The following is a 13,779-nucleotide window of genomic DNA, read 5'->3' on the forward strand; positions in this document are numbered from 1 at the left end:
TCCTGAATGGAGGCAGGGAATGAAAATCCCTGAGAACTGACCTGGGTAAAAACCCTGAAAACTGACATGAGAAAAACCTTGAGAACTGACCTATTTTCACAATCAACCCCATGATAATACATAGATCTGGCAACTTATCCCAGATCCAAGTGTTTTTGCAAGAAAATGGGTCAATTTTCATATGACAAAAACAGGGCTTAAATTGAGTTTCCCAATATAGGCCAACGGGAAAAATTGTGGTTAAAGCCCATTTTTCGTGTCAATAATTAAAGGGCACAATTGAATTCCCCACTTAAACTGTGCCAGTAAATTTGCTAATGGATGACATACATGTGGTAAATTACAGTCCCATGTCTCTTGGGACAGTCCTAATTCCAGTTGCCTAGCAGGGTGGGTCCTATTAGAAAGACTTGGGGTCTTGCTATAAATGTATGTTGGCTGGAAGAATTGGGGAGTTACTTAGAAGAATTAAAGCTCTACAGTAAATTATTAATATATTTCAATTGAAAATGTTATAAGGTTATTTAAAGTAAATCACAATGTATCTTGTTCTCTGTGACATAAATCCTCATCTATTCCTTATCTCTATGTCATATATCAGTGGGATAATAAAATGATATGTGGGTCATTGTAGTAACGACGAGTCTGCTGAGTGAATGACAACAATGATCCCTGGTGGGTGACAGAACCACTCACAGATCACACATGAATCTCAGGCTCTTTATTCAACAATAAACTGCAAGAAATGACAATTACTTTATCTGTTGATCAGGTTTTAACATCAGCTCAATATAAATGTACAGTAATATATGTGATTATTATTAAGATTTATCATTTGCAAATTGACAGGAAGATCCAGTGTATCTATGTCTATTTGCATCTCAGACTTACAGTAGGGGCTGATCTGAGTCATACACTGCGGCCGCTTCTGTTGCTAGGTGTGAGCATCTAAATGTCTCTATACACAGCCACTTCAGCGACATACAGATGAGTCCTCATACACCTTTCCTATATTCTTCCATGTATGGCACGGTTTGGCATGCCATAGAGTCAGAGATCAGCCATGCTTTATTATGCTACTTTATACATATTCTATTATGGGAATCAATATTTCTTTTAAATCCATCCACTCGCTGCACGTACAAAAAAGTTTAGCCATGGTATGTACAGAAAAGGTGTAAGTGGACACATCTGTACCTGCAACACTTCCAACACATTGTCATACATACCTCCCAACATTCTCCATGGTGGTATAGTTAATCCTACGCCCAAAAAGGGGACATGGACTTGGCAAAAGGAGGCATGGCTTCCCAGAAATGATGTGATTCTGATCCACGCCCCCTGTTTTCAAGCCCACACACCGCACACCCTGCACCAATATAATTATACTAATCACTCCACTGTCCCCGCACTGGGTGCAGAGCTGCAAAAATCACAGGGAAAGGGTCCACCGTGGCCATTATCCTTGTGATTTGAGCAGTAGAGATTTTCCCCTGGAACAAGGTGCAGGTGCCAAGTTCTCAGAGACCTGCGCATGCAGAGCAAACTGTGGCACAAAGCCAGAGTCTACCTAACTGCCAAAGAGGAGGTGGTCCATACGGAACCTGTATATGGGCCCCCTTTTCTCTGAAACCACACCTGGGAACACCTGATATATTTTCAATACACTTCTATGTGCATGTGTCAAAGCTACTTGAACTGTGTACAAACACAATCAAGATGAATGCACAGTGCGATTTGGACACATGCGCAGTATAAGAAAATGACTCAGAATCAGGTCCTTATTACTCTCTATGAGCTGTAATAAACATAAATGCCTCATAGTCAATGAGGTCACTCACTGCTGTTTTTTTTTGGACTGCACAGTGGTCAATAACAAACCCTTCATCAGTGAGAACTTTTCTTGCAAATTTCTCATCATATCTGAACACATGTACCTTGTCCTGCCCAACCATCACATAAGTTGTATTTAGAGCACATATCAATATCAGGTGTCCATCAGGTTTTAGTAGCTTCACAAATTTTCTGAAATTATTTATATAATCATCTTGGTCTTTGCTGATTAAATCCAAGAAAGATGCACTGATGACACAGTCTGCTGGTGGGAGCACCTCCGGGTCTGTGAGATTCTCTTTCTCAATGTCACATTTCATGATCTTTGTTATTGCTGTCTTCAATGTCATGTCTTTGTCCTGACACTGGTCACTGAAATATACAAACAAAATAAAGTTCACTGGGATCTAGGACTAGACATGCCACCACATGAGAAATAGGATATAGTTTTATATGGAGATCCAATGGGTGGGAAGGTATAATTTAGGAAGGCATTGTTTGTTTTCTAAAAGGGTTCCTCACAAGTGTTAGAGATTGGGCATTATTCTACACTTTCAATCAGACACTAGTGATGAGCACCGGAAATTTTTCGGGTTTTGTGTTTTGGTTTTGGGTTCGGTTCCGCGGCCGTGTTTTGGGTTCGATCGCGTTTTGGCAAAACCTCACCGAATTTTTTTTGTCGGATTCGGGTGTGTTTTGGATTCGGGTGTTTTTTTCAAAAAACCCTAAAAAACAGCTTAAATCATAGAATTTGGGGGTCATTTTGATCCCAAAGTATTATTAACCTCAATAACCATAATTTCCACTCATTTTCAGTCTATTCTGAACACCTCACACCTCACAATATTATTTTTAGTCCTAAAATTTGCACCGAGGTCGCTGGATGACTAAGCTCAGCGACCCAAGTGGCCGACACAAACACCGGGCCCATCTAGGAGTGGCACTGCAGTGTCACGCAGGATGGCCCTTCAAAAAACTACTCCCCAAACAGCACATGACGCAAAGAAGAAAAAAAAGAGGCGCAATGAGGTAGCTGTGTGACTAAGATAAGCGACCCTAGTGGCCGACACAAACACCTGGCCCATCTAGGAGTGGCACTGCAGTGTCACGCAGGATGGCCCTTCCAAAAAACACCCCCCAAACAGCACATGACGCAAAGAAAAAAAGAGGCGCAATGAGGTAGCTGTGTGACTAAGATAAGCGACCCAAGTGGCCGACACAAACACCTGGCCCATCTAGGAGTGGCACTGCAGTGTCACGCAGGATGGCCCTTCCAAAAAACACCCCCCAAACAGCACATGACGCAAAGAAAAAAAGAGGCGCAATGAGGTAGCTGTGTGACTAAGATAAGCGACCCAAGTGGCCGACACAAACACCTGGCCCATCTAGGAGTGGCACTGCAGTGTCACGCAGGATGGTCCTTCCAAAAAACACCCCCCAAACAGCACATGACGCAAAGAAAAAAAGAGGCGCAATGAGGTAGCTGTGTGACTAAGATAAGCGACCCAAGTGGCCGACACAAACACCTGGCCCATCTAGGAGTGGCACTGCAGTGTCACGCAGGATGGCCCTTCCAAAAACTACTCCCCAAACAGCACATGACGCAAAGAAAAATGAAAGAAAAAAGAGGTGCAAGATGGAATTGTCCTTGGGCCCTCCCACCCACCCTTATGTTGTATAAACAGGACATGCACACTTTAACCAACCCATCATTTCAGTGACAGGGTCTGCCACACGACTGTGACTGAAATGACGGGTTGGTTTGGACCCCCTCCAAAAAAGAAGCAATTAATCTCTCCTTGCACAAACTGGCTCTACAGAGGCAAGATGTCCACCTCATCATCATCCTCCGATATATCACCGTGTACATCCCCCTCCTCACAGATTATCAATTCGTCCCCACTGGAATCCACCATCTCAGCTCCCTGTGTACTTTGTGGAGGCAATTGCTGCTGGTCAATGTCTCCACGGAGGAATTGATTATAATTCATTTTAATGAACATCATCTTCTCCACATTTTCTGAATGTAACCTCGTACGCCGATTGCTGACAAGGTGAGCGGCGGCACTAAACACTCTTTCGGAGTACACACTTGTGGGAGGGCAACTTAGGTAGAATAAAGCTAGTTTGTGCAAGGGCCTCCAAATTGCCTCTTTTTCCAGCCAGTATAAGTACGGACTGTCTGACGTGCCTACTTGGATGCGGTCACTCATATAATCCTCCACCATTCTTTCAATGGGGAGAGAATCATATGCAGTGACAGTAGACGACATGTCCGTAATCGTTGTCAGGTCCTTCAGTCCGGACCAGATGTCAGCATCAGCAGTCGCTCCAGACTGCCCTGCATCACCGCCAGCGAGTGGGCTCGGAATTCTGAGCCTTTTCCTCGCACCCCCAGTTGCGGGAGAATGTGAAGGAGGAGATGTTGACAGGTCGCGTTCCGCTTGACTTGACAATTTTGTCACCAGCAGTTCTTTGAACCCCAGCAGACTTTTGTCTTCCGGAAAGAGAGATCCAAGGTTGGTTTTAAATCTAGGATCGAGCACGGTGGACAAAATGTAGTGCTCTGATTTCAACAGATTGACCACCCGTGAATCCTTGTTAAGCGAATTAAGGGCTCCATCCACAAGTCCCACATGCCAAGCGGAATCGCTCTATGTTAGCTCCTCCTTCAATGTCTCCAGCTTCTTCTGCAAAAGCCTGATGAGGGGAATGACCTGACTCAGGCTGGCAGTGTCTGAACTGACTTCACGTGTGGCAAGTTCAAAAGGTTGCAGAACCTTGCACATCGTTGAAATCATTCTCCACTGCGCTTGAGACAGGTGCATTCCACCTCCTATATCGTGCTCAGTTGTATAGGCTTGAATGGCCTTTTGCTGCTCCTCCAACCTCTGAAGCATATAGAGGGTTGAATTCCACCTCGTTACCACTTCTTGCTTCAGATGATGGCAGGGCAGGTTCAGGCGTTTTTGGTGGTGCTCCAGTCTTCTGTACGTGGTGCCTGTACGACGAAAGTGTCCCGCAATTCTTCTGGCCACCGACAGCATCTCTTGCACGCCCCTCTCGTTTTTTAAATAATTCTGCACCACCAAATTCAAGGTATGTGCAAAACATGGGACGTGCTGGAATTTGCCCATATTTAATGCACACACAATATTGCTGGCGTTGTCCGATGCCACAAATCCACAGGAGAGTCCAATTGGGGTAAGCCATTCTGCGATGTTCTTCCTCAGTTGCCGTAAGAGGTTTTTAGCTGTGTGCGTATTCTGGAAAGCGGTGATACAAAGCGTAGCTTGCCTAGGAAAGAGTTGGCGTTTGCGAGATGCTGCTACTGGTGCCGCCGCTGCTGTTCTTGCGGCGGGAGTCCATACATCTACCCAGTGGGCTGTCACAGTCATATAGTCGTGAGCCTGCCCTGCTCCACTTGTCCACATGTCCGTGGTTAAGTGGACATTGGGTACAACTGCATTTTTTAGGACACTGGTGAGTCTTTTTCTGAGGTCTGTGTACATTTTCGGTATCGCCTGCCTAGAGAAATGGAACCTAGATGGTATTTGGTACCGGGGACACAGTACCTCCAACAAGTCTCTAGTTGGCTCTGCAGTAATGATGGATACCGGAACCACGTTTCTCACCGCCCAGGATGCCAAGGCCTCAGTTATCCGCTTTGCAGCAGGATGACTGATGTGATATTTCATCTTCCTCGCAAAGGACTGTTGGACAGTCAATTGCTTGGTGGAAGTAGTAAAAGTGGTCTTACGAGTACGACTTCCCCTCTGGGATGACCATCGACTCCCAGCAGCAACAACAGCAGCGCCAGCAGCAGTAGGCGTTACACGCAAGGATGCATCGGAGGAATCCCAGGCAGGAGAGGACTCGTCAGAATTGCCAGTGACATGGCCTGCAGGACTATTGGCATTCCTGGGGAAGGAGGAAATTGACACTGAGGGAGTTTGTGGGGTGGTTTGCGTGAGCTTGGTTACAAGAGGAAGGGATTTACTGGTCAGTGGACTGCTTCCGCTGTCGCCCAAAGTTTTTGAACTTGTCACTGACTTATGATGAATGCGCTGCAGGTGACGTATAAGGGAGGATGTTCCGAGGTGGTTAACGTCCTTACCCCTACTTATTACAGCTTGACAAAGGCAACACACGGCTTGACAAATGTTGTCCGCATTTCTGTTGAAATACTTCCACACCGAAGAGCTGATTTTTTTGGTATTTTCACCAGGCATGTCAATGGCCCTATTCCTCCCATGGACAACAGGTGTCTCCCCGGGTGCCTGACTTAAACAAACCACCTCACCATCAGAATCCTCCGGGTCAATTTCCTCCCCAGCGCCAGCAACACCCATATCCTCCTCATCCTGGTGTACTTCAACACTGACATCTTCAATCTGACTATCAGGAACTGGACTGCGGGTGCTCCTTCCAGCACTTGCAGGGGGCGTGCAAATGGTGGAAGGCACATGCTCTTCACGACCAGTGTTGGAAAGGTCAGGCATCGCAAACTACACAATTGGACTCTCCTTGTGGATTTGTGATTTCGAAAAACGCACAGTTCTTTGCTGTGCTTTTGCCAGCTTGAGTCTTTTCATTTTTCTAGCGAGAGGCTGAGTGCTTCCATCCTCATGTGAAGCTGAACCACTAGCCATGAACATAGGCCAGGGCCTCAGCCATTCCTTGCCACTCCGTGTGGTTAATGGCATATTGGCAAGTTTACGCTTCTCCGACGACAATTTTATTTTAGATTTTTGAGTCCTTTTTTTACTGATATTTGGTGTTTTGGATTTTACATGCTCTGTACTATGACATTGGGCATCGGCCTTTGCAGACGACTTTGATGGCATTTCATCGTCTCGGCCATGACTAGTGGCAGCAGCTTCAGTACGAGGTGGAAGTCGATCTTGATCTTTCCCTATTTTTGGAACCTCAACATTTTTGTTCTCCATATTTTAATAGGCACAACTAAAAGGCACCTCAGGTAAACAATGGAGATGGATGGATACTAGTATACTAATGGATGGACGAGTGACTGCCGACACAGAGGTAGCTACAGCCGTGGACTACCGTACTGCATCTGCTGCTAATATAGACTGGATGATAATGATATAAAAAATATATATATATCACTACTGCAGCCGGACAGGTATATATTATATAATGACGGACCTGCTGGACACTGTCAGCACTGCAGACTCCTAAAGTAAGCTACTAGTATCAAGAAGATAGAAAAAAAAAACCACCACAGGTAGGTGGTATACAATTATGGATGGACGAGCGACTGCCGACACAGAGGTAGCTACAGCCGTGGACTACCGTACTGCGTCTGCTGCTAATATAGACTGGATGATAATGATATAAAAAATATATATATATCACTACTACAGCCGGACAGGTATATATTATATAATGACGGACCTGCTGGACACTGTCAGCACTGCAGACTCCTAAAGTAAGCTACTAGTATCAAGAAGATAGAGAAAAAAAAAAACACAACAGGTAGGTGGTATACAATTATGGATGGACGAGCGACTGCCGACACAGAGGTAGCTACAGCCGTGGACTACCGTACTGCGTCTGCTGCTAATATAGACTGGATGATAATGATATAAAATATATATATATATCAATACTGCAGCCGGACAGGTATATATTATATAATGACGGACCTGCTGGACACTGTCAGCACTGCAGACTCCTAAAGTAAGCTACTAGTATCAAGAAGATAGAAAAAAAAAAACACCACAGGTAGGTGGTATACAATTATGGATGGACTAGCGACTGCCGACACAGAGGTAGCTACAGCCGTGGACTACCGTACTGCGTCTGCTGCTAATATAGACTGGATGATAATGATATAAAAAATATATATATATCACTACTGCAGCCGGACAGGTATATATTATATAATGACAGACCTGCTGGACACTGTCAGCACTGCAGACTCCTAAAGTAAGCTACTAGTATCAAGAAGATAGAAAGAAAAAAAAAACACAACAGGTAGGTGGTATACAATTATGGATGGACGAGCGACTGCCGACACAGAGGTAGCTACAGCCGTGGACTACCGTACTGCGTCTGCTGCTAATATAGACTGGATGATAATGATATAAAAAATATATATATATCACTACTGCAGCCGGACAGGTATATATTATATAATGACGGACCTGCTGGACACTGTCAGCACTGCAGACTCCTAAAGTAAGCTACTAGTATCAAGAAGATAGAAAGAAAAAAAAACACAACAGGTAGGTGGTATACAATTATGGATGGACGAGCGACTGCCGACACAGAGGTAGCTACAGCCGTGGACTACCGTACTGCGTCTGCTGCTAATATAGACTGGATGATAATGATATAAAAAATATATATATATCACTACTGCAGCCGGACAGGTATATATTATATAATGACGGACCTGCTGGACACTGTCAGCACTGCAGACTCCTAAAGTTAACTACTAGTATGAAGAAGATAAAAAAAAAACCCACCACAGGTAGGTATACAATTATGGACGAGCGACTGCCGACACAGAGGTAGCTACAGCCGTGGACTACCGTACTGCGTCTGCTGCTTGTATAGACTGGATGATAATGATATAAAAAATATATATATATCACTACTGCAGGACAGGTATATATTATATAATGACGGACCTTCTGGACACTGTCAGCAGAATGCGTTTATAGAATAAAAACACCACACGACGAGTGTTTAACTTTTTCAGGCAGACAATCACAATATACTGGTGGTCACTGGTCACTGGTCAGTCACACTGGCAGTGGCACTCTGGCAGCAAAAGTGTGCACTGTTAAATATATGTACTCCTGCTATAACTGCTCCCCAGTCTCCCCCACAATTAAGCTGTGTGAGCAGTGAGCACTCAGCACAGTCAGATATACATAGATGATGCAGCACACTGAGGCTGAGCACAGATATGGTATACTGTGTCACTGTGTATCATTTTTTTTCAGGCAGAGAACGGATTATATTAAATAATAATAAAACTGCACTGGTGGTCACTGGTCAGTCACTAGTAAACTCTGCACTCTCTGAGTACTCCTAAGCTCCAGTAAATCAAGTGTCTCACTCTCACTATCTATTTCTATTCTAAACGGAGAGGATGCCAGCCACGTCCTCTCCCTATCAATCTCAATGCACGTGTGAAAATGGCGGCGACGCGCGGCTCCTTATATAGAATCCGAGTCTCGCGATAGAATACGAGCCTCGCGAGAATCCGACAGCGGGATGATGACGTTCGGGCGCGCTCGGGTTAGCCGAGCAAGGCGGGAAGATCCGAGTCTGCCTCGGACCCCTGTAAAAAGCGTGAAGTTAAGGGGGGGTTCGGTTTCCGAGAAACCGAACCCGCTCATCACTATCAGACACCTATTTAATCTTTCAGGAGCATTTAATATGGCAGTGGTGGGAAACAGGTGGCCATTGGATACCTCTATCCGGAACACTCAGCTCCTATCTGCTTATGCTCTGCTTAAAACACAGCTACAATCAATTATAAAGCAGAGAATAAGACTGAAGATGATCAGAGCATCTGATTGCTTTATTGCTTATCCTCATACAATACAAAGAGTATATGTGGATTTTAGAGCATTTGTATCACTTTTGGGATAGTGGAAGCATTTAGTAACATGTACAATTATGATTGGCATGTGGGATGGTGTGAGGGTTCTAGGCACCCTAGGCAAAGATTTACATTACTGCCCTAATTCTCCAATACACTCCTTCAAACAATTTCCATAAAACCACACCTGGTCTATGACAATGGGGGCACAGTCATTTTGCACATCCATCTATCAATTCATCCTCAAAGCACCCATTAACACATTTGTCCACACTGTCAGCACTCCCTATCCTCCTGCAACCCAGCACCTACTAATCCAATCTCCCTGAGAAATCATTAAGCACCCTCACAGCACAAATTACCTCCTACCCCACACAATCCCAGCACATAGTAATCATGTCACTGCATTAACCCCCCTCACTGCAAAAATTACCCCTCCCAGCACCTATTTATTCTTTCATGCTCAACACCCATTAACCCTGTCATCTAGCACTTATTAATCCATTCTCCCCTGCACTCATTAACTCCCCTTCTCACAGCACCCATTAACCTCAATCACACACCAATAACCCATTTAAGGTACTCTTCCTTGCCTGGTTCTTGCAGCTCAATCAGCTCCTCATTCTGTGGGGCAGCGTTTGCATAATTGGCTGTGCCAGAGAGAAGAGGAGAAAAGGGGGAAAGAAAGCTTTTTGCGCTGGTATTCTGGAGGCAGCATTTCGCCGCCTGTTGGGATTCCGGTGTCGGCATTGTGATTGCTAGGATCCTGACAGGTAGTCTTCCAACTGCCTCCCTTTCTGAGGTGACCATAACAGCTTCAGGTGGCATTTCCCACATATTGGGGGATTACTAATTCTGCCTAATTTCTACTTGGGAAATGCATAGAACCTATTTATTTCATTCTCTGTGTTATAGATTTGATTCTGGAAGAATATAATTTTTGGATACTGATATAATAACAAGTTTAATTTACCTTACCTGCTGAAATTACATAACTACAGTATCTGTATTATGTTAAAGAAATATAGAAACATAGAATGTGACAGAAGATAAGAAGCACTTGGACAATCTTATCTTCCTATGTACACACACACATAGACTCGCACATACACACACACACACACACACACACACACACACTAGGGTTAATTTTAGTTGTGAGCCAATTAACCAACCAATATATTTTTTGGGATGTGGGAGAAAACTGGAGCACCCAGAGGAAACTCATGCAAGTACGGGGAGAACATACAAACCCCACAAAGGCCCATGGTGGCAATCACACCCACAACCCACTGCCCAAATTAATTGATTGCCAATATCTCATTAGACAGCTGAGGTATGTTATGAACCACAAGATTAGTAGCATCTTCCATTCAGACAAATTAATTTAAAGTAAAGCACTGCGCTTCTTGTAAACTACAATAAACATATAATACAGTGGCTGCATGCTCAGTAGTAAACATTGGGAGAGCTTAACCTTATAAAATATACCTGTACATTTATTTGAAACATACATATTAAAATACAAAAAAAAGTCACACAATAAAATACAAATATAAAATTGCATGAGACTTGTTCATTAAGTGTCCCTGGTGACTTTCAGGACATATATAGTTCATCAGTGGTCCTTAATGCTCCGTAGAGTTGTTATTCTAAAGTAGCAATATACTATGAAACTGCTGCTTTTGCAACTAAGTAGCATTTTTGTTGCACTAGAATATCCAAATAAATGCTACGTACCAGCGCTAGGGCAAACAGATATAGATTATCCTAATATAAAATTAAGACTGATAAAAATTTTTTTCAAAGGACCAATCCAGTTTTACATGCAATATATTCAAGTTGATGGTGTTCTCATCTTTCCCTTATGGATAGACACTTACATTCCACTTCTGTCTCGAGTACAGGTAAGGGTATCTTTATAATGGAAATGATGATTCAGGCGATTCACACACACCCAATCTTACATATATATTCTACCTCGCGTGCACTTAAGGTTTCTTTTCTGGTCCTTCCTTCAGTTCATACAGGTCCACCAAGTTGATAAAAATTGTACATAATGTGCTTCCACAACATGTGGTTCTGCACAACAGATACAAAAGACTTTCTATTTAAAAGGTTTGAGCAAAAGACCGGATACCGGATAAGAGTCTTTATATAAAGAACCTGCATGAGTCCCCGCTGCAGTCGTAGGAATCCTCAAAGCTGATGGTAAAAACTGTCCTTTATCCTCACGGTTTTACGGCTTTAGCAAAAGACGGCTTGAACGCGTTTCTGGGAAACTTTCACCTTTGTGAAGAAGCGCCGTCTGAGCAAATGTAATTTTAAACGCTGTTAAATATTCACTGCAACCTGCTATAAAAAACACCTCTTATTGCACTCCTTCACAGTAATGTCAAGGCATGGCGTGACTAGAAGGACTGTTTAACAAGCAGGGAGGCTAGTGTGAGTGGACACTTCTTTATATCCTGCACTTGTGTACAAGTCCCAGTTACAGTAAGCTCACACTAGAGGACTTTATTAGCTCAGTACTGTGTTCATATTTCTCTGTCTCTGATTATTCCGGTATTTCTCTGCAAATTAATACAAGCTATTCCAGTCCTGTCCGTTACTCAGTTCCCAGTTCAGTTCAACCTCTACTAAATTATACACCTGGCGCCGTCACCAATCAACGTAAGAGCTGCCAGTCTCGAGGATTTGATCCCAAATACCTCCAAAATACAAAACTAAGCAAAGAATGAAACAGCGCTTCTTACTTTGATATCTTAATAAATAAAAATATATACACATATAGAATAAAAATAAAATAGATACCGGCCAGCATCAAAATTTAACAAAACATTATCATCACAATATTTATAATGTTTATGATGAAACGGGATCCATGTTTACAAATGCGTAAACATGGATTCCCTTTCAGTGCGGGGTTCGGGTTAGCGGTTTGTTGTTTTGCCAAGTCCCTGAATTATACATTTTAAGAAGAGACCGATCTACACCGGATTCTTTGTAAGTATTTTTTTTAACAGGTACCCCGCTGGATTCTACTGAACAAGGGGACCGAGTGCTTTGGGTCCACATAGGTAAGTATGTATGTATGTATGTAAGTGTATATGTATGTGAATTAAAGTTTTACTGTCAAGGTGTGTGTATTTTTTTTATTTGGGTATTTTTTTGTAGTAGAACTACAGGTACCAGCGGGCCCATTTCCCCCCCGCATGCTGGTACTTGTGATTCTCCAAGTACCAGCTTGCAGGGTAGGCTTGCTGGGACTTGTAGTTCTACTACAAAAAACAATATATTTTTTTACACAAAAGGATATCAGCCTCCCATTCACCACCCATGGATGGAAGGGGACAGCCTCGGGCTTCACCCCTGGTCCTTGGGTGGCTGGAGGGGGGGACCCCTTCATTTAAGGGGCCCCCACTCCTCCATGGTACCCCGGCCAGGGGTGACTTGTTGGGGATGTAATGCCAGGGCCGTCGGGACCAGTATAAAAATGTCCCCCAGCTGTGGCATTATCTCTCTGACTAGTGGAGCCCGGTGCTGGTGTAAAAAATACGGGGGACCCCTATGTTTTTTGTTCCCCATATTATTTGCACCAGGACCAGGTGCAGAGCCCGATGCTGGTTGTTGAAATATGGGGGAACCCTAGTCATTTCCCCCCCAATATTTTTACAACCTGCATCGGCTCAAAGAGCCCGAGGCTGGTTATACATAGGAAGGGGAACCCACGCAATTTTTTTTTTCATTTTTAGGGAAAACTGACATTTTCCCACAGATAAGCATGCACAGATCTCACTGATCTGTGCATGACTATATCAACACGCTTTGAAAAAGCAGGTCTATTTTTTTCCTGGATTTTTTTAAAATTTTTATTTTTTCACGGCTGGGTTTGGCTAATCACAGCATATAAATTCTTAGTAAATTACCATGTTGTATCAAATAACAGCCGTGTTTGACCGATGGTGTATTCAATCGTAATTGTTTTCTCTGTCGTGAAATACATTACAAATCCCCTTATCACTGCCAAGATTGGTGTTTAATAAATTCCCGATTTTGACACTTAGAAAAAAAAAACACAAATCAGTCAAAATCGGGAGTTTAGTAAATATGCCCCACGGGCTCATCTCTTTCCAGAATCGAAGAATTATATTAGATCTTAATCCCTTAGGGGATGTATACAATAAATTAAGGTTTTAAGATATAACCCTGCGCACTCTCACCGCAGCCAACTCAAGGTACTACCCTGGTGTGTCACCTAACACACCTAGTAACAATTATAAGCAAAAAAGATTTGGACAGATCCTTAGGTGGCGCAGATAATCAACAATATTTTGATGTATCACCCGTAGGGGTCAGAGTCA

The 13,779-nt window shown here is 43.4% G+C and overlaps 1 protein-coding gene across 2 annotated transcripts in view; it reads right to left on the reverse strand.

Moving 5' to 3' along the window:
- Window positions 1-741: 741 nt before the first annotated feature.
- LOC134966731 (nicotinamide N-methyltransferase-like) overlaps window positions 742-13,779 on the reverse strand; it is a 35,702-nt gene continuing 22,664 nt past the window's right edge. The window contains exon 3 of one of the 2 annotated variants that reach the window (XM_063943714.1): window positions 742-2,205. In XM_063943714.1, the coding sequence (XP_063799784.1) occupies window positions 1,785-2,205 (421 nt within the window). In that variant the 3' untranslated portion in view covers window positions 742-1,784. The remainder of the gene's footprint in view (window positions 2,206-13,779) is intronic. The other variant, XR_010188700.1, reaches the window with a different exon arrangement.

This window comes from Pseudophryne corroboree, chromosome 10 (assembly GCF_028390025.1).
Source record: "Pseudophryne corroboree isolate aPseCor3 chromosome 10, aPseCor3.hap2, whole genome shotgun sequence".
Taxonomy (NCBI): domain Eukaryota; kingdom Metazoa; phylum Chordata; class Amphibia; order Anura; family Myobatrachidae; genus Pseudophryne; species Pseudophryne corroboree.